General features: G+C 43.7%; 1 protein-coding gene across 7 annotated transcripts in view; it reads right to left on the reverse strand.

The window, feature by feature from the left end:
- Positions 1 to 27,899, reverse strand: part of nbeaa (neurobeachin a) — a 913,644-nt gene that overhangs the window by 49,400 nt on the left and 836,345 nt on the right. For all 7 annotated transcript variants that reach the window (XM_072577218.1, XM_072577214.1, XM_072577213.1 and 4 more), the window contains 2 exons: positions 17,244 to 17,396; positions 9,165 to 9,332 (listed from right to left, as the gene is read on the reverse strand). In XM_072577218.1, coding sequence (XP_072433319.1) covers positions 9,165 to 9,332; positions 17,244 to 17,396 — 321 coding nt within the window. The remainder of the gene's footprint in view (positions 1 to 9,164; positions 9,333 to 17,243; positions 17,397 to 27,899) is intronic.

The following is a 27,899-nucleotide window of genomic DNA, read 5'->3' on the forward strand; positions in this document are numbered from 1 at the left end:
CATTAATCTTCTGCTTGGTAGATACCAATTGTTTAGGAGTGGCCTGACTACTGGAATGAAAATATCTTAGTGTAGTCACAATTCATGAGAATTAAACCACACCCATTGTGACATAACAGGCTACATGAGGCAAATAAACCAGTCAACAACATCCAAGGGCATTTTTTTTGAAGTGAGATATTAGCAGGGTACCAAGATAATTGTGTTTGACAAGCTGAGCAGATGATCCAATCCACACAAAGACCAAGATTCTTGACTATGAAGGCTAATTAAGACATTTTTAAAGGTGATTTGTTATGCTTTGTTCAGAGCTAGAGTGAACAGTTACAGTCTGCAATTACTGAAGATGAGCAATTCCAAGAGTTGCAAAAGATCCTAACCAGGGATGGCCTGAAAGTATTAACGATGAGCTGGAGAAGATTTAAAAAGAAAATATTCTGGAGAATTTTAGCAAGTCTCTGCATCTGTCGAAGGAGAAAGCATGTTTTGAATCCAATAATATCCATTTTTCAATAAAAATTAAAATAAAATACTGCGCATGCTAGAAATCTGCAATAAAAACAGAATGCTGGAGTAACTCAGCAGGTCTGGTACCATCAGTGAGAAAGAAACAGTTAATGTTTGAAGTTCAATATGAATCTTATTCATAAATCCTCTGTATTTGTTTCCAGTTTTCAGCATCTGCAGGATTTTGCTTTTACTTGAAACAAGTTATTAATTTTTGCCATACAAAGATGACGTTGGTATGTGATAACAAGTCACTTTCGAGGGAAAATGAGTCTGAATATCTAAAGCATTACACCAAGCTGTCATGTCCATGTAATACCAAGGGCACATCGATATTGAGCATATAAGGCCACTAGGCCATAAATCTATGTAATGGCCAGGGATGAATCTGGATATTCATCAACATGTGAATGCATATTAGCTATACCAAATGTATGAAACCCAGCTGCGGAGGGAGCCTCTACATTTTCATGATATTCCATTCACTCCTGGGAAGAAAGTAACAACAGACCGATTCAAAGTACATGAGGATGACTATCCTTGCATTCTATTACTTGTCTAGATTTCTCACTGTTTGATGATTCAGCAAAATGACATGGGTGAACATGACTGACATGATGCATGCTGTTTTAAGGTATTCAGATTATTGGGTCAGGTAGTGTCCGACAATGGATGACAATCCATTAGTAACGCTTTCAAAGACAAGATATTTGAATTGTTTTATTACATTTTCATGCAACACCAGTAGAGAAGGGATTACCATTCACAGCATAATTTGCATTTAGAAGGCAATTGTGAATGACTCCTACCAGCAACCATTTATCTAAACATTTTGAGATACATGACATTCTTCTTCAAAGACACAGTCCTAATGAAAGAGATACCTGGCAAGAGGTAAAGGAAACTATCAAAACTGTGCACTGGCCACAGTAAGAGCTAGAAATACAAATACAAATACTTGGAGACCAGCGAAGGTTTCCAGAATATGCAATCGGCTTATATCAGGCAAATTAATTACAGTCATGATGTTATATTGTGAAGTAACAAAAGCCTGATCAGACCAATGTACAGCATACCAATCATTCACAAAGAGAGTCAGGAAGAAAACTGATTGTGTTATGATGTTGAGTGACAGCAACCAGAAATAATACAACCAAATTGTTAAACAACAAGTGTAACCAAAAGCAACGCCTATCTCTCCACATTTATATATGATCATCAGCTCAGAATGAGTTGTCAAACCCCAAAACATTACACTGAAATTTGAAATGATAGTTTTGTGAAGTCTGTTCCACCTGGTTATCTAATAATTAAATTGACATGTGCCTCTGTACAATCATATACGTCTGGGATATCTTTTGCATATCTGAAAAAGAAAGGTATGTTAAATTGCATAATCAGTACCCTAGTATGCCTTTAAGAGACATGATTATGATATTGTCACTTTATCAGAGCATGTGATATGAGGGTATAAAAGTTTTCAGATGCCAGTTTATAGGGATTACCTGAACTGAGGCATGCTATTGAAAGCATGCCACTATTTGTAACTGAAATGTTTAAAGTGAGCCTAGATGTGCCCGTGTATGGACATTTATCTATATTAGTGAGCTATATTCAATGCCTGTTAAAAACTTAGAGCTCATAATCCATACCCTAGCTTCCTATGTTATGTGGGCGGCACGGTGGCACAGTGGTTAGCACTGCTGCCTCACAGCGCCAGAGACCCGGGTTCAATTCCCGCCTCAGGCGACTGACTGTGTGGAGTTTGCACGTTCTCCCCGTGTCTGCGTGGGTTTCCTCCGGGTGCTCCGGTTTCCTCCCACAGTCCAAAGATGTGCAGGTCAGGTGAATTGGCCATCCTAAATTGGCCCGTAGAGTAGGTAAGGGGTAGATGAAGGGGTATGGGTGGGTTGTGCTTCGGCGGGGCGGTGTGGACTTGTTGGGCCGAAGGGCCTGTTTCCACACTGTAAGTAATCTAATCTAATCTAATCTAACAAGCATAGTCATACCACTCTGCTGCAGCCAAAATCTAGATGAAAATCAAGTCTACCTCCTGATAGCTTTTCTAGACACAACAGTGCCTAAAAACTGTAAAATAAAGAAAAAAGCAAGACGTTGATGTCTTTAAATTCAACCTTTATATATGAGCAAGGGAAAGCCTTCCTGAACTTTGTACAACAACCAAGTAGAATGTTGCAACTTGGATTTTCCACATTATACCACTTTATTGCAATCTGAACTTTATGAGTGACCAAGACTTCATTTTACAGCATCTCTGTAATGAACAGGACCTCACAAAATTATAGTTTATCTGTAGTTTATTTTTGTAGAACACTGCATCAATGATTTATCAAATTAGGTCTCTTCCTGATGACATTACGGGCAATGTTCCCTCTCAGCTCTATGGCGAGACGCATACAGAGACTCTGAGAGTCTGTGCTTGGGGATTAGTGTGCTGAAGCTGTTCACAGCATTAATGTATGATTCCAAACGTCACTGCCAAGTACAGAGGTCTGCACAGTAGGGAAAAGAAAATTATTGGGAACATTGATTGTGGGTCTACCTAAATCAAATGGAGTTTACTCGTTCAAGAAGACAGCTCACCAATATCTCCTCAAAGGCAACTAGAGCTGTACAACAAAATCCTGGACCATCCAGCAATACCAACATTCCATGAAGGAATGAAAAATAAACTAATGGGTTAACATCTTCATTACAAGAGCAGAGACAGAAACTTGAGACAAACATGTTAAATATCCACATAGTGGAATTTCAGGCCAGTAATTTTTACAAAGACAATTAAACACTTGCATACACAATTATTTTTCTTCCAAAAAATGCAGTAATCTTGCTAGATTTCACTGACAAGGCAACACTTTGTTTTAAGCATAACCACACAGTAGGATGGACCAGGCTTATTACGGTTGAAACATTTAATGGGTACACTGGATCAGGATCAATGACACAGACATACAATATTCACTGAAAATTAACAATTACATATTGCTTATGCAAAATCAGAGGGTATCTATAATTTTGGATATTTTGGTGTTTTTGGTGTAGAGTCATGCTAAGTTGCCATTTGAGAGGCTGATCTTTAGTTGACTGGAAACTGAAATTTAGGACAGAGAATGTACCAAGGTTGATACATTAGACCACGCCTCAGAACATATTGTGACACCTGTAAATTTTAAAAGGACGGTTGTCAGTCTAGAGCTGCAGAGGCTTTAGCAGGTTGCAAACTCCAGATATCTGAAGTGCTGTTAGCGCTGGGTGCAGCCTGGAGCTGGGGCAGAGAAGTCCATCTGTGCTGTTTGAGTGGTAGTTTTAAGGAAGTCCAGGGGCATTCCTTGAGAATGTTCTGCTCAGAGAAGCTAAACAGCTGGAAAAGTGCCTTTAATTAGCTGCTGGGGTGTCGACTTATGAATCCAGTGGGATACAGACTCAGAAGAGCTGGAACAACATGGTTTTGTCTGTCATTTAGTGTGCAGTTTGTGGCATGTTTGACCACAGTTTGTCTGGTAATTCATCCTAATTCTGAAAGTTCAAATGTAAAATAGATAATATTGACTGTTTCCTTCGATAACTTGCATGGTTAAAAAAAAAACTTCTGTTTGTTTAAAAATTGTGTGGCATTTTTCTCTCAGCGAGTAACCAAGATTTCTAATTTTATCTACTTTAAAACAAGAATTACAAGTCTCTAACCAGATTTAAGAAAATCTGGGTGTTCCATCCAAGATCATAAAATGCCTACATAATAAAGTGAAATTAATTTACCATAAACCAGTGCACCCAAGCAAACCTAAACATGTTGTCTGAAACACTGGTAACAATCTTCATATTCTCTGCAATGATTTGGAAATTTGATTTCTTCAGCCATCAAGATACACACAAACTGGTCAGAAATATTTAGATTATCATTGATGCATATTATGACAGATTAAAACTTTTGGTCAACTGAGAATTCCACATTTCCAAACTTATGTTCAACATTAATGAGCTGCCATAGGAAGTGGTGGAGGCTGGTACAATTGCAACATTTAGAAGGCATTTGGATGGGTATATGAACAGGAAGGGTTTGGAGGAATATGGGCTGAGTGCTGGCATGTGAGACTAGATTGGGTTGGGATATCTGGTCGGCATGAATGGTTGGACTGAAGGGCCTGTTTCCATGCTGTACATCTCTATGACTCTATGAAGCAGCAAGTCCAACATGCCTCACCAATGGGAGCAAGGGCATAGCACAATGGTATTTCGCTGGGCTAAAAATTCAGAAACCCAGGTAATCTTCTGGGGAACAAAAAGAGAAGGTGCTGGAGAAACTCAGCTGGTTTGGCAGCATCTGTAGAGAGAAAAACAAAGTTAACATTTTGAATCCAGTGAACCTTCATCAAAACATAGGGGTAACTCGTGAGTAAACTGGAAGACATGAGCAACTGTTTTCTAAGAACATTGTGTGTCAGTCTTTGCAATGGAAAAGGACAACACATGTATAGGTATCAGGGTGGAGAAATTGTAAACTATTTGAAAAAATTAACATAGTGAGAGAATAGGTACTAGCTCTTTTAGCATCATTATAAGCAGATAAATCCGCAGGCTTGGATGAAATGCATCCCAGGGGCACTGAAGGAGGCAAGTAAGGAGTTGTCTGGCAATAACTTTAAAAACCTCTTTGCCACAGGTGAGGTACCAGAGGACCGGAGGACTGCTAACGCTGTCCTATTGTTTAAGGAAAATAGCAATAATACACCTGGAAATTACAGACCAGTGAGTTTCACCTTGATGATGGGGAAGTTATTAGAGAGAATACTGAGAGACAGAATACACCTGCACTTGGAGAGGCACCTATTAATCAGGGATAGTCAGTAAGGAACAAAGAAAATGCTGGTGAAGCGCAACAGGTCTGGCAGCATTTGTGGAGAAAAAAATAAGAGTTAATGTTTTGAGTCTGGTTTGACTTTGCTTCAATCCTGCACAAGGTTTTCATGGAACCAAAAATGTTCTTTGGTTGGGGGCTGGGGTAACAGTTTCACCTTGGGGTATTTCCCAGTTAAGACAGAGATGAGGAGGAATTTCTTCTCCTAGAATCTTTAGAGTTCTCTTCTCTGATGATCAATGGAGGTTGGATCACTGAATATATTTAATGTTAAGTTAGGCAGATTTTTGAATTACAAGAGGGTCCAGAGTTATGTAGAGGAGGTAGAAGTGTGGAATTAAGGCCACAATAATAGCCCTGATCTTTTTGAATGTTGGAGCAGGAGTGAAGGACAACATTTCAAACTTCTATTTCTTCTGAGGGTAGTATTCATCAACTAACTTAGTATAGTAACCTGCATCACAGCACACTCCAAACTCATAAACAACATTCTGAGAGCCAATCTCAGAGCCTGCAACACGAGAAGAAGAAACCCTGAACAGATACAAATGGAAAAGTCCTTGTCATTAATCAACCTCAATAGCTGAGGAAAACAGGACCAGAAAGCATGCCTTGAAGCCATTGCTCTACATGATCTCATTTGTAATATTTGCAATTGGATCTGCAAATCAAGATTTTTTTCACATCACATACAAGATGATCATAACCTGAAGAGTCAACAACTGGTCTTCAAACTGCCCATACTCCATCGAAGTGATGAGAGAATCCATCACTTCCCAATACGGTAGCCCCCAAGACACAGCTGTAAATGAGAAAATCTGTTTGAAATGTCGTGTCAGAGTTAAGAAAGCAAGTGATAGTGAAGGAGTGGATCATTAAGGAGTGTTCTTCATATTATCCCCTTAAAATTCATGCACCATGCTGGGTGTAGTTTTCTTTCCTTGTGACTGCATTGAACAATTCTAGATATTTCAATATTTAGAATCTCAGAATTAAGCTGCCAGAGCTCTTTTTCCTTCCATTATTATTACAGGAAGCAAATTTTGAAGTCATGCTTGTCCATACAATTGAAGCATTTTAAATGAAAGCATATCTGAAACTTTTCTGTGTATAAGTGGTATAATTTATATCATATTGAATGTTTAGAACTAACTTGAGATGTAAGGTAATCCTAGAAATTGTTTTGATAGTTCAGGCAGATATTATTCAGCAGAAAGACTTGCAATTAAATCAATCTTATGATGGCATGCTGCTCTCAAATCTCTTATACTTTTTGTATTGTTGTATTTCTTGGATATTAACAAAGTTAAACAAAGTAAAATGGCCCCAGCTTGTACAAAGTGCTAAAACAATTATAATACTTTCATACTATATAGGTCAATATCTACAGTGGTCGAGTATAGGACACATGGTGAAGAAAATAGTTTGCACTCAAGTCTTGATTGTCATTTGCATTTCATCTTCGAGTAGTAAGTTATTTTTTTAGAACAAACAAGTCAATATCCATATGGTCATATAGGTGAAGCATGTCTGTTAGCTCAATCAAAGACTGGCATTTCGTATCCATCGGGTTAAATATGGATTGCATTGTTTTACCTCCTCATCAAAGAAGAACAAAGAAGTATGTTGAAAAGCATTCTTTGTGGACTTTGGAACAAAATGTATAAAAGTTTGAAGAAAGCCTGTGTCACTGAGGCATGATAGAGCCCATATGGTACAAGCATTTTTAGTTAATTCTCCCTTACTTATGTTTCTAAAATCTATTAGGTAGGTCAGACAAGGTTGCAGGCTTCTCCATGACCCATGCCTATGTTGCTGTGTAATCTGCCAACAAGAGACATATTTTTGGCAGGAAGGACAGCATTTTCCCTTTTGGCTGAATGTTCTGCTTCAAAAAGACATTCAACTTATAGGCTGACAGAGAGCTAACAAAATTTATCCCAACTATAACAGGCAAATTGAATGGCAGGCAGTCATGGGATGTGAAACCACAACGACTTGGTTAGTTGCCATCCCTATTTGTGTTGCTTCAGTTTTTCAACAGGAAACATTCTGCTTATATTCAGGATTTAAGTTTTCTATGGCTACATAAAACTAAAGCTAGTTTTTTTCTGTACAAATGCAGTAGTACTGCATGGTTGGAAAGTCTAATTTATTGTTATCTTCTGCAGGCTTTCTACTTGATTTTGAGCATTTTTTATTAATAATTCTCCTTTTAAAGTAGTGCAGATTTTAGTTATTCAGTGAACAACAGATGGTAAATATCGAGGGATGGCCATAGTACAGTACCACAGCTCTACTGGTGCACTATGGTTTCAAAGCACATTCAATTACATTTTGCATACCAACTGGCACATATTTATAATGTTCTGAATAAATATTAAACAGCCCTTAGTGGTTCTTTTATTCATGAAAAAAATCTGGCACAGTACTTTGACAAAATTGATTTGAAGGCATAAATAAAAAAAAAATCTTCTGGCTGGAAACAATACCCATGAACTTTATCAATTTAAAACTATGTAAAGAAACTACAAGCTTAATTTAACAATTCCATGAATTGACCTGTCATTAAGATATATTTATCTGTGGAGGTCTCACGCGTGACACTACTCAGTGTAAGTTTACTCAACAGCCTCAAATGTTTAAAAGGTTTTTTTTGTGTTCTCATATTACACTACTTGATATAATGAAATTCTACACCATGACATTAGTGATAATGATGAGTTTTGTCTTTTAGTTGCAGATTCGTTGCACATATACACAGCTTTAAATGGTGCAAAAATGCTTACAAAAGAATTTGTCAGGGCCCATTAAAACTATGTTGTTATGACCTTCATACAGAGGTGTCTAGAACAGGAATTAAAAAAAGGACAGAGGGTCACTGTTTGAGGAAGCAATAATTCAACGTGGAGCAGCTTTATGATTCCAAAATTGCCTGCAATTGTCCCTTGCAGATGATTTGTTCAAGCAGGTAATTTTCAATGCTAGGGGCGAAAAGGAATGAACATATCTTGGGTATAAAGGAAAAGGCAGAGGTTTCTAAATTCATATGATTTTCCACAATTATTTATTTATGACAACTTGTAATGCTGTCACAAATGTTGCAAATCTTGTACCATTTTACAATTAATTCAATAAAAACCATATACCTATTAATGCTATTGGTGGTTATTGGTCTTCCTAATTCATAAAATAATCAAGAATTTCCACGGCACAAAAGTATGGGGTTCAACAGGTTTTCCGTGACTTCTACAGAGTCAGTGTGAATTACATGTGATTACACTCAGATATCCAATTTTTACAGAGGTTCTAAAACCCTCCACGGTTAGAATTCAGTTCTAGTTATGCAAAGGTAAAAAAAAACATTCAGTACAAGTTGAAAATCAGTCCAAAGGTTTGAAGAACTCAATGTTCTACCAGAAACTGTGATGGAATCAGAATTAGATATAATTTTTCAAAGGGAGCTGGATAAATGTGAGTTATACACATATTTTCATTCACCCTCAATGAAAATATGCTCAAGATTGGTGCATGATGCAAAAGGATATACTGGCCAGTAGATCAAAACTGCCAGCAAACCTGCCTGTAAATGAGCGACGCAAATTCAATCTATTATTTCAACTAATTACCTTGTATACTCAATGCAGAAAATTTTTCTTCAAGAGTATTTATTAAGTAGATCTCTGAGGCAGTACACTGGTAGCAGCACTTTTAGAAAATTTGAAACAAAATATCTGTAAATAAAATGATTACTGTACGTGCTGTATTTAGTAGGTCTTACCTCTCTGAGGCCAGAATCTGTGATACTGTCTAGATTCACAGAACCCTCATAAGTCAGGTAATGGAAAACATTGAGAGCACGAACTGCCTCTGGGCCTCGTTGTTTATATCCAAAAATAAGGTCAATCCACTGATGCAACTGGCAAGAAACAAATTCACTCTCCAGAGCCTGCACAAAAACATTAAGAAATAATGAAACAATAAAGCAATCGAAATTATTGTTCTAAGATTCACATTGCAATGTATTTATCAAGACTGCATCTTTTATGCTCGTCTTATGTTTCTTTTCCTTCTCCTCAACTACCCCCCAAGAAAAAGTATTAAGTGCACTAATGGATATTTGTTCCACTGGAATAGCTCTACCATTTTTCAGAATACAGTATAAATGGTGATAAATTTAATTCATGAAACCACCGCATTGATTTCCATTTAAAAGATTGAACAGATACCTAATTTTTATTCTTTTGCTTCAAAATATCCAAGCTCATGCAAACATTAAATGTTATTACATCAGTGATATTTACATTTAATAAAGGAAATTTTAATAATTAGCATTATCTGCACAGAAATTTGAGCAATTTTAGAAGCTAACAGACAAAAATACAAATATTATTCCTTTAAGGAAATGTATGACAGATGTTCTTGATCACATAAAATCACTATTCTCTGACCTCATACATTTTTATTTTCTCTGCTCAACGAATAATTTAAGAATTAGAAAATACAAATCATCATAATGCACTCATCCTCAAGGTTAAGTCAGCACAGTTCATTGAATTATGCTGACATTTTTAGCTGCCATCATCATATTTAAGCGGCTCTCTGGAACCTACAACAATAGACAGATAGTCACATGAAGACAAAGATCAAAGCATTTGGGCCAACTTACTGGACACTGTATTAAACATGGCTGATGTTTCCAAACCTTAAAACAATTCTATGGATTCTATTCAACAGGGCAGTAATTTCTCTAAAATGGCTGAGTTTGGCAACAACACTAGAGCAAAACTTCTTAATAAAAGAATTAAAACGATCCAGAGATATAATGTAATCCTTGAAATAGCTGACAAGTGACCCACCAAAATAATATTGCTTTCATTTTTTAAAAATTATATACTATAATATTAAACTTAATAATTTAATAGAATTTTCAATGATATTTATCTACTGTAGCATTGCTTATTTTGATCATGTCATAGCAGAGAAATCATATGGCTGAAGGACAAACTACAATTTGACAACACACAAGGCATGCAGTAATCACTGGTCCCATTTGCAAAGCAAATGCAGTTGAGATGGCTTGGTTACATGGTATACATAAGGCCAGATCTCCAACTGAACTGCCTGAATAGAAGAAAGGAAGAAAAATAAATGAAGATCATATATACCACCTTTCAAAAATTAAGAATGTCACACAGTGCTTCATAGTTAAAGGATTACTTCTAAAGTGTACTTTCTTGTTAAGTAGCCAAATACAACAGCTAATGCAAGGTTCCACAAACAACAAATTGATAAAGGAACATCCATGTAAACAACAGTCAGAATTTCAGTTTAACATTTCATGCTTTCAGCCAGACATAAGACAACATTCAGCCTTAGGCTGACAAATGGCAAGTAATATTCACTCCGCACAAGTACCAGGCCATAACCATCTCCAACAAGAGAGAATCTAGCCATTTCCCTCTAATTGCTTCCATTGATGTGCAGATTATTTCACCACTAGAAACAGAAAACCCATATGTATTAAGCATTTTTAAAAAGTCAAAATTGGTATGAAAGAGGAAGAGTCATAGAGATGTACCGCATAGAAACAGATCCTTTTGTCAAACTTGTCCTTGCCGACCAGATATCCTAAATTAATCTGGTCCCATTTGCCAGCATCTGGCCCATATCCCTCTAAACGCTTCCTATTATATATACCCATCCAGATGCCTTTTAAAAGTTGCAATTGTACCAGCCTCAACCACACTTTCTCTGGTAGCTACTTCCATACACACTCCACCCCCTGCATGAAAACACAGCCCCTTAGGCCTCTTTTAAATAATTCCCCACTCACCTTAAACCTATGATCTCTGGTTTTGGACTCCACTATACTGGGGAAAAGATCTTGGCTGATCACCCTAGCCATGCCCCTCATGATTTTATGAACTTCTGCAAGGTCACCCCTCAGCCTCCGATGCTCCAGGAAAAATAGCCCCAGTCTATTCAACTTCTCCCTATACGCCAAACTCCTCAACCCTGGAAATGTCCTTGTAAATCTTTTCTGAAAGCTTTCAAGTTTTTCAACATCTTTCCTATAGCTGGAAGACTAGAATTTATTGCAAGTGTGGCCTCACTAAAATCCTGTACAACTGCAACATGACTTCCCAACTCCTACACTCAATACATTGACCAATAAAGGCAAGTGCACCTAACAACTTCTTCATTATCCTGTCTACCTGAGACTCCACTTTCAAGGAACTATGAGCTTGCACTCCAAGGTCTCTTTGCTTGGCAACACTCCCTGGGACCTTACCATTAAATGTGTAAATCCGGCCCTGATATGCCTTTCCAAAATGCAGCACCTCACATTTATCTAAATTAAACTCCATCTGTCACTCCTTGGTCCATCTGATCAAGGTTCCATTATACTCTGAGATAACCTTTTTTGCTGTCCACTATGCCATCAACTTTGGTGTCATCTGTATACTTACTAACCATACCTCCTACATTCACATGCAAATCATTTATATAAATGACAAAAAGTAGAGGACCTAGCACCGATCCTTGCAATACACTGCTGATCACAGATCTCCAGTCCGAGAAGCAATCCACTGCATCCACCCTCTGTCTCCTACATTTGAGTAAGTTCTGTATCCAAATGGCTAGTTCTCCCTGTATTCCATACAATCTAACCTTGTTAATCAGACTACCATGCAGAAACTTGTCAAACATCCTGCTAAAGCCTATGCAGACCAGGTCCACCATTTTGCCTTCATCAATCATCTTCATTACCCTGAAAAAACTCAATCAAGTTAGTGAGACATGATTTTCCACACACAAAGCCATGCTGACTATCTCTAATCAATCCTTGCCTTTTCAAATGCATGTAAATCCTATCCCTCAGGATCCTCTGCATCAACGTGCCCACCATTGCTGTCAGGCTCACTGGTCTAGAGATCCCTGGCTTTTCCTCATCACCTTTCTAAAATAATAGCACCATGTTAGCCAACCTCCAGTCTTCTGGTATGTCACATATAGCTATCAATGATACAAATATTTCAGTTAGCAGCCCAGCAATCACTTCCCAAACTTGTCCAAAGTTCTGGGGTACACTTGATCAGGTCCCAGGGATTTATCCACCGTTATGCATTTTCAGACATCCAGCACTTCTCTGTAATATGGACACTTTTCAAGACTATTCAAACATTGGATAACTAACGATATCTGTTTACAATATTCATTTAACATGTTATCAAATACAATCATAAAATTGCACAACACTCAGATACATTGATTGATTTCCTTAGTTTGAGTTCTCTCTTTATAGTAAATGCACTTGAATCTGGAAAATGGTTGGGATCATTTTGAACAGATAGCATTTCTAAATTATATCAAATGCAATTTTACAGGGACAGAGAGGTCTCAATTTTGTGGTAAGCCAGAGGAGGGAAAATACTGCCTGTCCTCAAGTGAAGTTGGTTACCTTTCTTCACTATAAATCGCAGGGTAGTTTCATCCACAATTAGGTTCTCCTAGGTATCACTTTATAGAAAAGCCTAGCGAAAGGACTTACACCTATACCACAGTTGTTTTTCCTCAGGCAGAATGTGGACTATCCCATATCCAAGTCCTGAGGACCAGTGAAATCCTCTACTAACACAGAGTTGAAGTCAGGGAACAGTCTGCTTTTGCAGTCAGGCCATGACTACCTGCTGCCCCTTGACCTGGATTCTCCGCCATTAATGGTGGAGGTCAGTTGTAGCAGGGCTTTCACCTTATCTTTCCTCAGAGTCCTGCAGCCACATGGCTGCAAAAGGCCTGAAACAGATGAGGGAGCACAGCACCTTCAATATTGGGTGACCCATTCGATATATGATCTCTGAGTATGCTCGCTTCCCCCAAATACCTCACCTTCTCCACTCAGAATCTGTCCCGCACCGGGTGTGTACAAGGCATCCTGTGGAGATGGGTGATAAAGCCTGGACACACCAGGACCCGGAATCCGGTGTCTGTTTGTAATGCCACTCCAGGCCACTGCCGCTAGTGGAAATAAAGAGCAATTGGTTGGAAGCTCCAAAAAGTGTAATTTCGCCCAGGTGAGGGACACAGGTCTTGTCGTGAGCCAATTAAAATTTCACTTAAATATCATCGGCTTAGGCGGGAGCCCAAATTATTAATACTTAATTATTGAAACAAACTTAATAAATTGGTTAAGGGAACACTTTATATGAGTAGTTGTTTTTTATTTATTATTCAGAGGTGGGAAATAAGGAATAAGAAAAAGGCATATGCTGCATACCAGAATCTTAATTGCAAAAGAAATCAAGAAGAGTACCACAAATACAGAAAGAGGCTAAGACTGGAATAAGGAAAGCTAAGAGGAAGCATGAGGAAAAGATGGCAGGCTGCACTAAAACAAATCGTAAAACATTCCTCAAAAATATTAATAATAAAAGATTAGTGAAGGAGAGAGTGGGGCCCATAAGGAGCAAGCAGGGTAAACTGCTCACTGAAGCAAAGAATATGGTTGAAGTACTAAATGAATATTTTGCTAAATTTGAAGGTTGTGACAATAGTCCAGTTGAAAATGTGGCTGTTGACAGTGAGATGTTAAAATGGCTGGCAGCTCTCCAGATAAAGAAGCTGCCTGGCCCAGATGGGATGCCTCCTGGATTGCTGAGAAAGGTAAGGGTGCAAATTGTGAAACTGCTAACAAAACTTTTCCAGGCCACTCTGAACACAGGATTAGTCCCAGGGACCTGGAGGATTGCAAATGTGTTGTTGTGTTTAAGAAAGGGGCAAATGATAAGCCAGAAAACTACAGATCTATCATCTTGACATGAATATTGAAAAATTGATAAGGCCATACTACCAGAGTAAATATACCCTTTGAGAAAAATAAGTTAATACCAGTCATCATTGCTTTGTCAATGGCAGGTCAGGTCTGATAAATTTAAGTTATTTGACAAGGTGACACAGGCAGTGGATGGGGCATATTTGGACTTTCAACAAGGACTTGATATGGTGCGAAATGGCAGGTTGGTTAGCAAATTAGAAATGTTTGGGATTGATGGGTCTTTGGCAGCATGGATTAGAATTCAGTAAAAGATAGGAAACAGAGGGTAGGTAGAAATTGGCATTTTTCAGATTGTAGATGAGTTGAAAGTGGTGCTCCTTCGGGATTGGTGTTGGGACCACTGCTTTTTCTGAGTTACAAAAATTATTTGTACATGGGTGTTGAGGGCAAAATCTCTAAATGTGCAGGCAATACTAAACTAGAGAGAATAGTGAATCATGAGGATAATGCTGAATTACTTCAGAGGGACGTTGACAAGGTAGTCAAATGGACAGGCACCCTAGAATATGAATTCCAATACAGAGAGATGTGAGAAGAAATTAATCGAAGAAACAATGGTACAACTTTGAAGAAAGTACAGGAGTACAGCAACCTTGGGATTCATGTGAATGATTCTCTGAAGGTGGCCAGGCAAGCTGACATAAATGTGAAAAAATCTTATAAGATCCTTGGATTTATAAATAGAAACAGAGCGAATAAAAGCAGGGAAGCAGAGAAGATTAAGAGGTGACCCTTTTGAGGTGTACAAAATTATGAACAATTTTAACAGGATAAAGAAGGATATTCTATTTCCACTTGCTGTAACTAGGGATCACAATTTCAAGACTGTCAGCAAGACAGCTAGGACTGAGCTGAAGTGAAACTTCTTTGCTGAGAGGGTTGTAAGGATTTTAAAGGTGTTGCCTGGGAGAGTGCTGGAGGTGAATTCCATATGAGGTTTCAAAAGAGAGCTGGAGATTTATTTGAAAGTGATGAATTTAGAGGGCTACAGATAGGGTTGGAGAATGGGACTAGCTGTGTAGCTCTTATGAGAGCTGGTACAGACACAATGGATCAAGTGGCCTCCTTCTATATTATAAAAGTATATGATTAACCATCACAAAACATGTACTTGGCCATGGCAATTAAGTGCACAATATTTCATAAACTTTTGGATTGCTGCACTGACACACAACTTAGGGTAACCAGACAACTTTATTTAATGCTCAATAACATTACTATCACTGAACTTCCAATTATCAACATTGTAGGAGTTACTATTGACAAAAAACATAACTGAACTTGCCACACAAATACACAGAGTACAGGGAAATGTCACCTTATCATTCAAAGCTATTTATTGTCATATAAGGAATTAAGGCAGCATCACCCAGAACAAAGCTACCTGTTTGGTTAATATTCCATCTACTTAACAATAATTTCTTCCACCACTAGGTAACAGTGGCAGCATTGACTATTATCTGCAAGATACAGACTATAGCATTTCACCAGGGTTTTTTTGACAGCACCTTCCAAACCCAAAACTTGGAAAGAGGAGAGTAGAGCAATTGGAACAGCCCCACTTGCAAGATCCCTTCAAAGTCACATACTGTCCTGACTTAGAAATATATCTTTGCCCCTTCACTGTTACTGGCCAAACATCTGGAACTCCCACTCCTAAAACACTGGAGGTGCACCTACACAAAGATATTTCTGCATTTCAGGAAGATCACCCACTACTTTAAGGGAAATTAGGGCAGAGCAACAAATAGGGACCATATTAGTAATGTCACATCTTGCAATGAAACAGCATTAAAAAAAAGTATCCTTAGAATGTAGCATTCCAGAATTTTAAAATGCTATTCTCTTTATTATGTGAAATATAGAAATACAGATGTATTATTAAATTTATGTAATTGGGAAAGAATACTCGTATCCAGAATTCAGTGCTACAGAGCATTTAGGCAATGCTACCTGCTATGGTTTTACACCTGGAAAATAACTGGAATCAATCAGGCAAGTGTAGATACTGAGGAAACCCAAAAGCAGCCTTACAGAGAAAGTGCATGAAGCTGACAGCAAAAATGTAATGGACCAATCGAGTTCACCTTCCAGTAGCCCACATTGAAAAAGGAACAAATATTTCGCTTCCATTAGGAACAGTTAGGGCAAGGCACATGACAATATGTTTTAAAGATTAAAAGATGTTCTTAGTTGTATAGCAAAATATAAATAATATTTGGGTAGGAAATAATGAATATTCTAAATAGATTTTTAATATATTTATAACCACAATAAATTAATTACTTAATATCTATTCCTTCTATTTTGCCAGTTTCAAGCATAGTTCAAGTGCACTTTGAACTCAAGCTGAATGCAGCTGGCTTAGAGTCAAGTCACGCAAACAGCTGTCTTATTTGAAAATAGCCACCGATTTGGTTCAGATGAGAATCTGAAGTCTAACTACTTAGAATTCTTTAACCAAAATTTTTAAACGTTTTTATTAATATACTCCTTTTGAATTAAACACTTACAGCAAGTAAAGATGGTTAGTTAAATGTTGAAATTCTGAATTATTATTAGCAAACAGCATGATTTAAGGGCATTGTAATTTGGAAGGTAAACTGAAACAAAAAACAAAAAACAAAATTCCCACAATTCCTTATCCTCGGTTTCCTTTGCATTCACATCTTTAGTATCCTTGAACAACAAGCTGAATGTGTTCTATTTATGGCTGCCACACAAAAAAAATCTGCTGGGATTGAATGGCTGACTAATACTGCAGATGCACATCTGTGAGTAGCTTTTTAAAGCTGGTAAATTATGATTGATGAACCCAACAATCATGTAACATTATCAGCTGCACTCACTGCTTCTGTCCTTTGGTGACATCATAGAGGTCAGACAAAAACCATGTTAGTATTGAACACACTGCTTTAATAAGGTTAAATGAATAAGTCTCTGGGAAATGTCTAGCCATATGTAGTTTGGAAAAAGGCTATTTGCAGTTTATCCAATACAAGAATCAGATATCATTCTTACCATTCTATTAATGCGGACAAAATCTTCTGGCTTCTTTGCCCACATTGGAAGCTCAACATCAGAAACAACAGTGCCATCTTCTCGGATGCCAAGGTTATAATTGTTACTATTCACAAACATTTCAGGTAAATAGTAGAATTCCGGAATTAGTTCCTGGTTAGGAAAGAGACAAAAGACAACAAAGTTTTTTTTATCAGATCAATAACTGTTGTGAAACAAAAGACAAGATTTCTTTAGAAACTTCTTCATCACAATTGCCATTAGGTCATGATTGGCTATACCCCCAAGTCATGGATTAATTAGAATTAAAACAATAACCCAAATATATACAAACTCGTTGTCTTTTCTGCTACATGGATTTGTACAATAAGACATGTTACATGTAATACATTAAAATGTTTGTATTTTCCTCAGATTATCAACAATAAATCCTTACAATTTTCAATGAAAAATATGCCATTGGTGTAATAGTAATCACATGTCACCTCCTGAATGAAGTTTTGTGCTCTTCCTCATTTTCTCTGTTTTCCCTTCACTGCTGAAAGAGCTTATGAGCCTGTCTCTATTTCTCCCCTCCTGCACCCACTAGATGAGTCTTCCATACCCACTTGAGTCAGTCAGCCCACATTTGGCAGACACTTTTCCATCACTTTCCCATTTTCGTTATCCCACCCTCCACCCAAATCCTTTCCTTCATCCCTTTTATTCCTTTTCTTTCTTCTCCCTGTTCTTCCCTCCTCCAACATCACCCTGCTTGAATTCAATGATGTGTTTGGTCTTGATACCATGTATAATGCTGTGAAGTTTCTGTTAAAATGGTATATCAATAATAATAAATACATTGGCATAATTTCAAGATTATCATCCAATTTCAAGATTCAGTCAATAGTAAATCATTTGATAACCATTTATTGTTTACAAAATCACCCAATACTTTCAATGTGAATGGTCATCCTGTGATCAGTGCTTAAATGTACAAGTTACATGTTAAGTTGGCTAACTCAGTTTCATATTATTTACATTTAATTTGCAATTAAGTTCATCAAACCCCTTACTTGCGGGGCAGTTATCATACATCAACAAGCGTGTAGTGTCATTTTGATCATTCTGATGTTTGTTAACAATGGACTAATAATACAGAATCATTTAATAGCTCCAGAGCAGGAAGAGGCCATTCAGCTCATCATGTAAGCTTCTTATAGCCCAATAGCCTGCTATCTGCAAGAGCGACTCAACTCATCCCATTCCACAGTCTTATTTTCAGTAGCCTTATAAACCTTTTCTTCTTAAGCTAATTATTTAATCTTCTTTTAAAAATCACAATTGAATCTGCCTTCACGACACTCCAAGGTATTGCAATCTAGATCCAAATCATTCGCTCCATGAAAAATATTTACCTAATTTTGCCTTTGAATTTTTTTACTGCTTATCTTAAATCTGTATCTGCTGGTGGGAACAGTTTCATTTAATTTGTTCTGGACAGATCACTGATGATTGAATAGCCATCAAATTTCCTTTAAACCTCCCCTTTTCTAAGAACAGCAGTCCCAGCTTCTCCAATGTATCGACGTAAGAGAAAACCCTCATCCCTAAACCAGTTCTTGGAAATCTCTTCTGTACTCTCCCTAATCTTTTTCACACTCCTCCTAAAGTGTCGTGCCCTGAATTGAACAGAATATCACAAATGAGGCCAAAATAATATTTTCTAAAGGTTCACTGTAATTTATTGCTTTTGAAATCAATGCCCCTATTTATAAAACCCATTGACCACTTTTCGACCTGCATTGCCCCTTAAATATGAGGTACAGTACTTTCTAACTCCACCTTTCTTCTTGATTTCACATTTCTGCATGGCATTTTACTTGGCATGTGTCTGCCCACTTCACTATCCTGTCTATGTTCTCTTAGGGTCCAATGCTATATTCCCCACAATTCACAATACTTTCAAGATTTGTATCATTCTCAAGTTACGGAGAACATAACTTTGAAATTCTGTTCTTCTCAGTCAAATCTAGAGAATTAAGCATAGTAATTATCCTTAACGTACTCCTGCAGAACCCCACAAATATTTTCTTCCAGTCTGAAAAATAACAATTCAACACTAACCTTTGCATTCTTTCTGTCAGGAAGCATGCTTAGTAAGTTTGTGGATGACAACCAAAATTGGTGGTACGGTAGACAGAGAGGAAGGTTGTCTAAGATTACAAAGGGATCTTGATCAGTTGGGCCAAGGAGTGGTGTATGGAGTTTAATTTAGATAAATGTGAGGTGTGATGGACAAGAGCAGCCTTAACACAGTTAAGAGAGGGGCCCTGGGGAGTGTTGAACCGAGACACCGAGGCATTCAGGTACATAGTTCTTTGATAGTTGCATCATCATGGGTACACAGTAAAGATGATGTTTGGCACACAACTTTATTGCTCAGACCATTGATTGCAAGAGTTGGGATGCCATGTTGCAGTTGAACAGCATGTTGATGAGGTCACTTTTAGAGTACTGTGTACAGTTCTGTTCACCCTGCTATAGAAGGATATTATTAAATTGGACAGAGTGCAGAAAAGATTTACAAGGATGTTACTGGAAGTGGATGGTTTGATTCATAACCTTGTAGAAGTTTATAACATCATGAGGGGCATAGATCAGGTGAAAGCAGAAGTTTTTTTCCCTAGTTTGGAGAGTTCAAAACTGAAGGGCATAATTTTAAGGTAAGAGGAGAAAGATTTAAAAAGTACCTGAGGGGCAACTTTTTCACACAGAGGGTGGTCTGTATGTGGAATGATCTGCCAGAGGAAGTGGTAGATACAGGTGTAGTTACAACATTTAAAACACATTTGGACAGGTACATAAATAGGCAAAGTTTAAAGGGATATGGGCCAAACGCAGGTAAATGGGACTAGCCTAATTTGGCGAAACTTGGTCAGCATCTAGTGATGTGCCAAAAGATTCAATGGTAGGGCCTTAGCTATCTACAATTTATATCCATGACTTAAACGATGGGCCCATCTGTGTTGTTGTAATATTTTTTGACAATACAAAGTAGGAAAGCAAACTGTGTGGAGGACACAGAGTCAACAGAGAGATATAAATAGTGAGCAAATGAAAATAGGATAGAAAAAGTATAATGTGGGTGGCAGGAAGAGGAGAAAACCAGAGTATTACTTAGAGAGACTGCAGAAAATGGCAGTATAGAGGTATTTGGGTGTCCTTGCACATGAATATCAAAAGTTAGCTAAACATATAGCAAGCAATTCCGAAGAAAATGGAGTATAAAAGAAAGGAAGCATTGGTACAACAGTACAGGTATTGGCGAGATTACATCTGGATGATGTTTTGATTTCATCTAAGAAGGGATATAGAAGCATGAGAAGCAATTCAGAAAAGATTCACTAAGCTGATTGTGGGGATACAGGGACTGTCTGATGAAGAAAGATTGAGTGGTGATGTACAGCATATGGGGATTGGCTGAGTAAAAGACATTTGAAGTGTTAAATCAGACATGATTATAATTAAATATTTTTATTCAATCATGGGTATAGGTGTCGCTGGTGGAGCTAGCATTTATTGCCCAAAACTAGATGTTCTTGAGAAGGTGGTGGTGAGCTGCCCTCTTGAACTGCTGCAGTGCATGTACTATGGTGGGGGAGGCTTAATGGGCTGAATGACATACTCCTGTTTCTATGTTAGTGCTGGACGATAAATGCTGTCTTAGCATGTGAAGCCCATATCTCACAAATGAATTTTTAAAAAATATCAGGACTATACTATTTGGAGAGTAGAAAACTGTCGAACACTGCCAGACTGGGAACAAGTCTTTGAAAACACAAAAACTGCTGGAAAAACCCATTAGGCCTGGCAGCATCTGTGGAGGGAAAACAGTTCTGAAGAAGGGTCACAAGATCAGAACAATTAACTCTGCGTTCTCTCTGATGAGTCTTTCCAGCAATTTTTATTTTTTATTTCTGACCCAGCATCTGCAATACTTTGGATTTTTATGTTTTATGAATCCCCCTAGCTCTCTCACACGCGCACTCTCTCCCCCTCGCGCTCTCACACGCACACTCTCTCTCCCTAGCTCTCTCAAACGCGTACTCTCTCCCCCTCACGCTCTCACTCCCCCTCGCACTCTCACATGCGCTTGCTCTCTTTTGCTCTCTCACACATGCGCACTCTCTCCCTCGCTCTCTCACACGCGCACTCTCTCCCCCTCGCGCTCACACGCACACTCTCTCACGCGCCCTTTCTCTCCCTTGCTCTCTCACACACGCTCTCTCCTTCCAGTGCACTCTCTCTCCCCAGATCTCTCAAATGCGCACTCTCTCTCCTTTGCTCTCTCACACGTGCACTCTCCCTCCCTCGCGCTCTCACACATGCACTCTCCCTCCCTCGCGCCCTCACACGTGCACTCTCCCTCCCTCGCGCTCTCACACGCGCACTCGCTCTCCCTCGCTGTCTCACACGCGCACTTGCTCTCCCTCGGTCTCTCAAACGCGTACTCTCCCTCCCTCATGCCCTCACACGTGCACTCGGTCTCCCTCGCTCTCTCTCTGTCCCTCTCACTCTCACATGCGCTCTCTCTCTCGTGCTCTCTCTCCCCCTCGCTCTCTCACACACGCAGTCTCTCCCCCTTGCTCTCACATGCGCTCTCTCTCCCTCGCACTCGCTCTCTTTCGCTCTCTTACACGCACTCTCTCCCTCGCTCTCTCACACGCGCGGTCTTCCCCTCGCTCTCTCACACGCGCGCTCTCCCCCTCGCTCTCTCACACGCGCGCTCTCCCCCTCGCTCTCTCACACGCGCCCTCTCTCCCACTCTCTCGCACACACGCGCCCTCTCTCCCACTCGCTCTCGAACACACTCGCTCTCTCTCTCTCCCACTCGCTCTCGCCCTCTCTCCCACTCGCTCTCGCACACACTCGCTCTCTCTCTCACTCGCTCTCGCACACACTCGCCCTCTCTCCCACTCGCTCTCGCACACACTCGCCCTCTCTCCCACTCGCTCTCGCACACACTCGCTCTCTCTCTCGCACACACTCGCCCTCTCTCCCACTCGCTCTCTCTCTCGCACACACTCGCTCTCTCTCTCGCACACACTCGCACACACTCGCTCTCTCTCCCACTCTCGCACACACTCGCTCTCTCTCCCACTCTCGCACACACTCGCTCTCTCTCCCTCTCTCGCACACACTCGCTCTCTCTCCCACTCGCACACACTCGCTCTCTCTCCCACTCTCGCACACACTCGCTCTCTCTCCCACTCTCGCACACACTCGCTCTCTCTCCCACTCGCACACACTCGCTCTCTCTCCCACTCTCGCACACACTCGCTCTCTCTCCCACTCTCGCACACACTCGCTCTCTCTCTCGCACACACTCGCTCTCTCTCTCTCGCACACACTCGCTCTCTCTCTCTCGCACACACTCGCTCTCTCTCTCGCACACACACGCTCTCTCTCTCTCGCACACACGCTCTCTCCCACTCTCGCACACACTCGCTCTCTCTCTCTCGCACACACTCGCTCTCTCTCTCTCGCACACACTCGCTCTCTCTCCCACTCGCACACACTCGCTCTCTCTCCCACTCGCACACACTCGCTCTCTCTCCCACTCGCACACACTCGCTCTCTCTCCCACTCTCTTGCACACGCTCGCTCTCTCTCGCGCACACACGCTCGCTCTCTCGCGCGCCCACACGCTCGCTCTCTCGCGCGCCCACACGCTCGCTCTCTCGCGCGCCCACACGCTCGCTCTCTCGCGCGCCCACACGCTCGCTCTCTCGCGCACACTCGCTCGCTCTCTCGCGCACACTCGCTCGCTCTCTCTCGCGCACACTCGCTCTCTCTCTCGCGCACACTCGCTCTCTCTCTCTCGCGCACACTCGCTCTCTCTCTCTCGCGCACACACGCTCTCCCTCTCTCGCGCACACTCGCTCTCTCGCTCTCCGTCTCGCACACACACTCTCTCTCCCACTCGCACACACACTCTCTCTCTCACACACACTCGCGCTCTCTCTCTCACACACACTCGCGCTCTCTCTCTCACACACACTCGCGCTCTCTCTCTCACACACACTCGCGCTCTCTCACACACACACTCACACACACTCGCTCTCTCCCACTCTCTCGCACACACTCGCTCTCTCTCGCACACACTCGCACACACTCGCTCTCTCTCACACACACACACACTCGCTCTCTCACACACACACACACTCTCTCCCACTCTCGCACACTCGCTCTCTCCCTCTCTCGCACACACTCGCTCTCTCCCTCTCTCGCACACACTCGCTCTCTCCCTCACACACACACTCGCTCTCTCCCACTCTCGCACACACTCGCTCTCTCCCTCACACACACACTCGCTCTCTCCCACTCTTTCTCCCTCTCTCGCACACACTCGCTCTCTCTCCCACTCTCTTGCACACACTCGCTCTCTCTCCTACTCTCTCGCACACACTCGCTCTCTCTCCCACTCTCTCGCACACACTCGCTCTCTCTCCCACTCTCTCGCACACACTCGCTCTCTCCCACTCTCTCGCACACACTCGCTCTCTCTCCCACTCTCTCGCACACACTTGCATCCTCTAGCACACACTCGCTCTCTCGCACACACTCGCTCTCTCTCCCACTCGCACACACTCGCTCTCTCTCCCACTCGCACACACTCGCTCTCTCTCACACTCTCTCTCACACACACACACTCTCTCCCTCTCTCGCACACTCGCTCTCTCCCTCTCTCGCACACTCGCTCTCTCGCACACACTCGCTCTCTCCCTCTCTCGCACACTCGCTCTCTCCCACTCTCGCACACACTCGCTCTCTCTCCCACTCTAACACACTCGCTCTCTCTCCCACTCTAACACACTCGCTCTCTCTCCCACTCTAACACACTCGCTCTCTCTCCCACTCTCTCGCACACACTCGCTCTCTCTCCCACTCTCTCGCACACACTCTATCTCTCTCCCACTCTCTCACACACGCTCTCCCAAGCTCCCGCTCTCTCACACACGCTCTCCCAATCTCTCGCTCTCTCTCCTAATCTCTCGCTCTCTCTCCCAATCTCTCGCTCTCTCTCCCAATCTCTCCCAATCCCTCGCTCTCTCTCCCAATCTCTCGCTCCCTCTACCAATCTCTCGCTCCCTCTCCCAATCTCTCGCTCTCTCTCCCAATCTCTCGCTCTCTCTCCAAATCTCTCGCCCTCTCTCCCAATCTCTCGCCCTCTCTCCCAATCTCTCGCCCTCTCTCCCAATCTCTCGCCCTCTCTCCCAATCTCTCGCCCTCTCTCCCAATCTCTCGCCCTCTCTCCCAATCTCTCGCCCACTCTCCCAACTGCTCGCCCTCTCTCCCAACCGCTCGCCCTCTCTCCCAACCTCTCCCAATCGCTCGCCCTCTCTCCCAATCACTCCCAATCGCTCGCCCTCTCTCCCAATCGCTCGCCCTCTCCCCCAATCTCTCGCCCTCTCTCCCAATCTCTCGCCCTCTCTCCCAATCTCTCGCCCTCTCTCCCAATCTCTCGCCCTCTCTCGCTCTCTCTCCCAATCTCACACTCTCTCTCCCAATCTCTCGCCCTCTCTCCCAATCTCTCGCCCTCTCTCCCAATCTCTCGCCCTCTCTCCCAATCTCTCGCCCTCTCTCCCAATCTCTCGCTCTCTCGCCCAATCTCTCGCCCTCTCACCCAATCTCTCGCCCTCTCACCCAATCGCTCGCCCTCTCACCCAATCGCTCGCCCTCTCTCGCTCTCTCTCCCTCTCTCTCCCAATCTCACGCTCTCTCTCCCAATCTGTCCCAATCTCTCGCCCTCTCTCCCAATCTGTCCCAATCTCTCGCCCTCTCTCCCAATCTCTCGCCCACTCTCCCGATCTCTCGCCCTCTCTCCCAAACTCTCCCGATCTCTCGCCCTCTCTCCTGATCTCTCGCCCTCTCTCCCAAACTCTCCCGATCTCTCGCCCTCTCTCCTGATCTCTCGCCCTCTCTCCCAATCTCTCCCGATCGCTCGCCCTCTCTCCCGATCGCTCGCCCTCTCTCCCGATCGCTCGCCCTCTCTCCCGATCTCCCGCCCTCTCTCCCGATCTCCCGCCCTCTCTCCCGATCTCCCGCCCTCTCTCCCGATCTCCCGCCCTCTCTCCCGATCGCTCGCCCTCTCTCCCGATCTCCCGCCCTCTCTCCCGATCTCCCGCCCTCTCTCCCGATCTCCCGCCCTCTCTCCCGATCTCTCGCCCACTCTCCCGATCTCTCGCCCACTCTCCCGATCTCTCGCCCACTCTCCCGATCTCTCGCCCTCTCTCGCCCTCTCTCCCAATCTCTCGCCCTCTCTCCCAATCTCTCGCCCTCCCTCCCAATCTGTCCCAATCTCTCGCCCTCTCTCCCAATCTCTCGCCCACTCTCCCGATCTCTCGCCCTCTCTCGCCCTCTCTCCCAAACTCTCCCAATCTCTCGCCCTCTCTCGCCCTCTCTCCCAATCTCTCCCGATCGCTCGCCCTCTCTCCCGATCGCCCGCCCTCTCTCCCGATCGCCCGCCCTCTCTCCCGATCTCCCGCCCTCTCTCCCGATCTCCCGCCCTCTCTCCCGATCTCCCGCCCTCTCTCCCGATCTCCCGCCCTCTCTCCCGATCTCTCGCCCACTCTCCCGATCTCTCGCCCACTCTCCCGATCTCTCGCCCTCTCTCGCCCTCTCTCCCAATCTCTCGCCCTCTCTCCCAATCTCTCGCCCTCCCTCCCAATCTGTCCCAATCTCTCGCCCACTCTCCCGATCTCTCGCCCTCTCTCGCCCTCTCTCCCAATCTCTCGCCCTCTCTCCCAAACTCTCCCAATCTCTCGCCCTCTCTCCCGCCCTCTCTCCCAATCTCTCCCGATCGCTCGCCCTCTCTCCCGATCGCTCGCCCTCTCTCCCGATCGCTCTCCCTCTCTCCCGATCTCTCCCAATCTCCCGCCCTCTGTCCCAATCTCCCGCCCTTTTTCCAATCTCCCGCCCTTTTTCCAATCTCCCGCCCTCCCACCCAATCTCCCGCCCTCCCACCCAATCTCCCGCCCTCCCTCCCAATCTCCCGCCCTCCCTCCCAATCTCCCGCCCTCCCTCCCAATCTCCCGCCCTCCCTCCCAATCTCCCGCCCTCCCTCCCAATCTCCCGCCCACTCACCCAATCTCTCCCGATCTCTCGCCCTCTCTCGCTCTCTCTCCCGATCGCTCGCCCTCTCTCCCGATCGCTCGCCCTCTCTCCCGATCTCTCCCGATCGCTCGCCCTCTCTCCCGATCGCTCGCCCTCTCTCCCGATCGCTCGCCCTCTCTCCCGATCGCTCGCTCTCTCTCCCGATCGCTCGCCCTCTCTCCCGATCGCTCGCCCTCTCTCCCGATCTCCCGCCCTCTCTCCCGATCGCTCGCCCTCTCTCCCGATCGCTCGCCCTCTCTCCCGATCGCTCGCCCTCTCTCCCGATCGCTCGCCCTCTCTCCCGATCGCTCGCCCTTTCTCCCGATCTCCCGCCCACTCTCCCGATCTCCCGCCCTCTCTCCCGATCTCCCGCCCTCTCTCCCGCCCTCTCTCCCGATCTCCCGCCCACTCTCCCGATCTCCCGCCCACTCTCCCGATCTCCCGCCCTCTCTCCCGATCTCCCGCCCTCTCTCCCGCCCTCTCTCCCGATCTCCCGCCCTCTCTCCCGATCTCCCGCCCTCTCTCCCGATCTCTCGCCCTCTCTCCCGATCTCTCGCCCTCTCTCCCGATCTCTCGCCCTCTCTCCCGATCTCTCGCCCTCTCTCCCGATCGCTCGCCCTCTCTCCCGATCGCTCGCCCTCTCTCCCGATCGCTCGCCCTCTCTCCCGATCGCTCGCCCTCCCTCCCGATCGCTCGCCCTCCCTCCCGATCGCTCGCCCTCCCTCCCGATCTCTCGCCCTCTCTCCCAATCGCTCGCCCTCCCTCCCAATCGCTCGCCCTCCCTCCCAATCTCTCGCTCTGTCTCCCAATCTCTCGCTCTGTCTCCCAATCTCTCGCCCTCTCTCCCAATCTCTCGCCCTCTCTCCCAATCGCTCGCCCTCCCTCCCAATCGCTCGCCCTCCCTCCCAATCGCTCGCCCTCCCTCCCAATCGCTCGCCCTCTCTCCCGATCGCTCGCCCTCTCTCCCGATCGCTCGCCCTCCCTCCCGATCGCTCGCCCTCCCTCCCGATCGCTCGCCCTCCCTCCCGATCTCTCGCCCTCTCTCCCAATCTCTCGCCCTCTCTCCCAATCGCTCGCCCTCCCTCCCAATCGCTCGCCCTCCCTCCCAATCTCTCGCTCTGTCTCCCAATCTCTCGCTCTGTCTCCCAATCTCTCGCCCTCTCTCCCAATCTCTCGCCCTCTCTCCCAATCGCTCGCCCTCCCTCCCAATCGCTCGCCCTCCCTCCCAATCGCTCGCCCTCCCTCCCAATCTCTCGCCCTCCCTCCCAATCTCTCGCCCTCCCTCCCAATCTCTCGCCCTCCCTCCCAATCTCTCGCCCTCTCTCCCAATCTCTCGCCCTCTCTCCCAATCGCTCGCCCTCGCTCGCCCTCTCTCCCAATCGCTCGCCCTCTCTCCCAATCTCTCGCCCACGCTCGCCCTCTCTCCCAATCGCTCGCCCTCTCTCCCAATCGCTCGCCCTCTCTCCCAATCTCTCGCCCTCTCTCCCAATCTCTCGCCCTCTCTCCCAATCTCTCGCC

Source organism: Chiloscyllium punctatum, chromosome 9 (genome assembly GCF_047496795.1).
Source record: "Chiloscyllium punctatum isolate Juve2018m chromosome 9, sChiPun1.3, whole genome shotgun sequence".
NCBI classification, from domain to species: domain Eukaryota; kingdom Metazoa; phylum Chordata; class Chondrichthyes; order Orectolobiformes; family Hemiscylliidae; genus Chiloscyllium; species Chiloscyllium punctatum.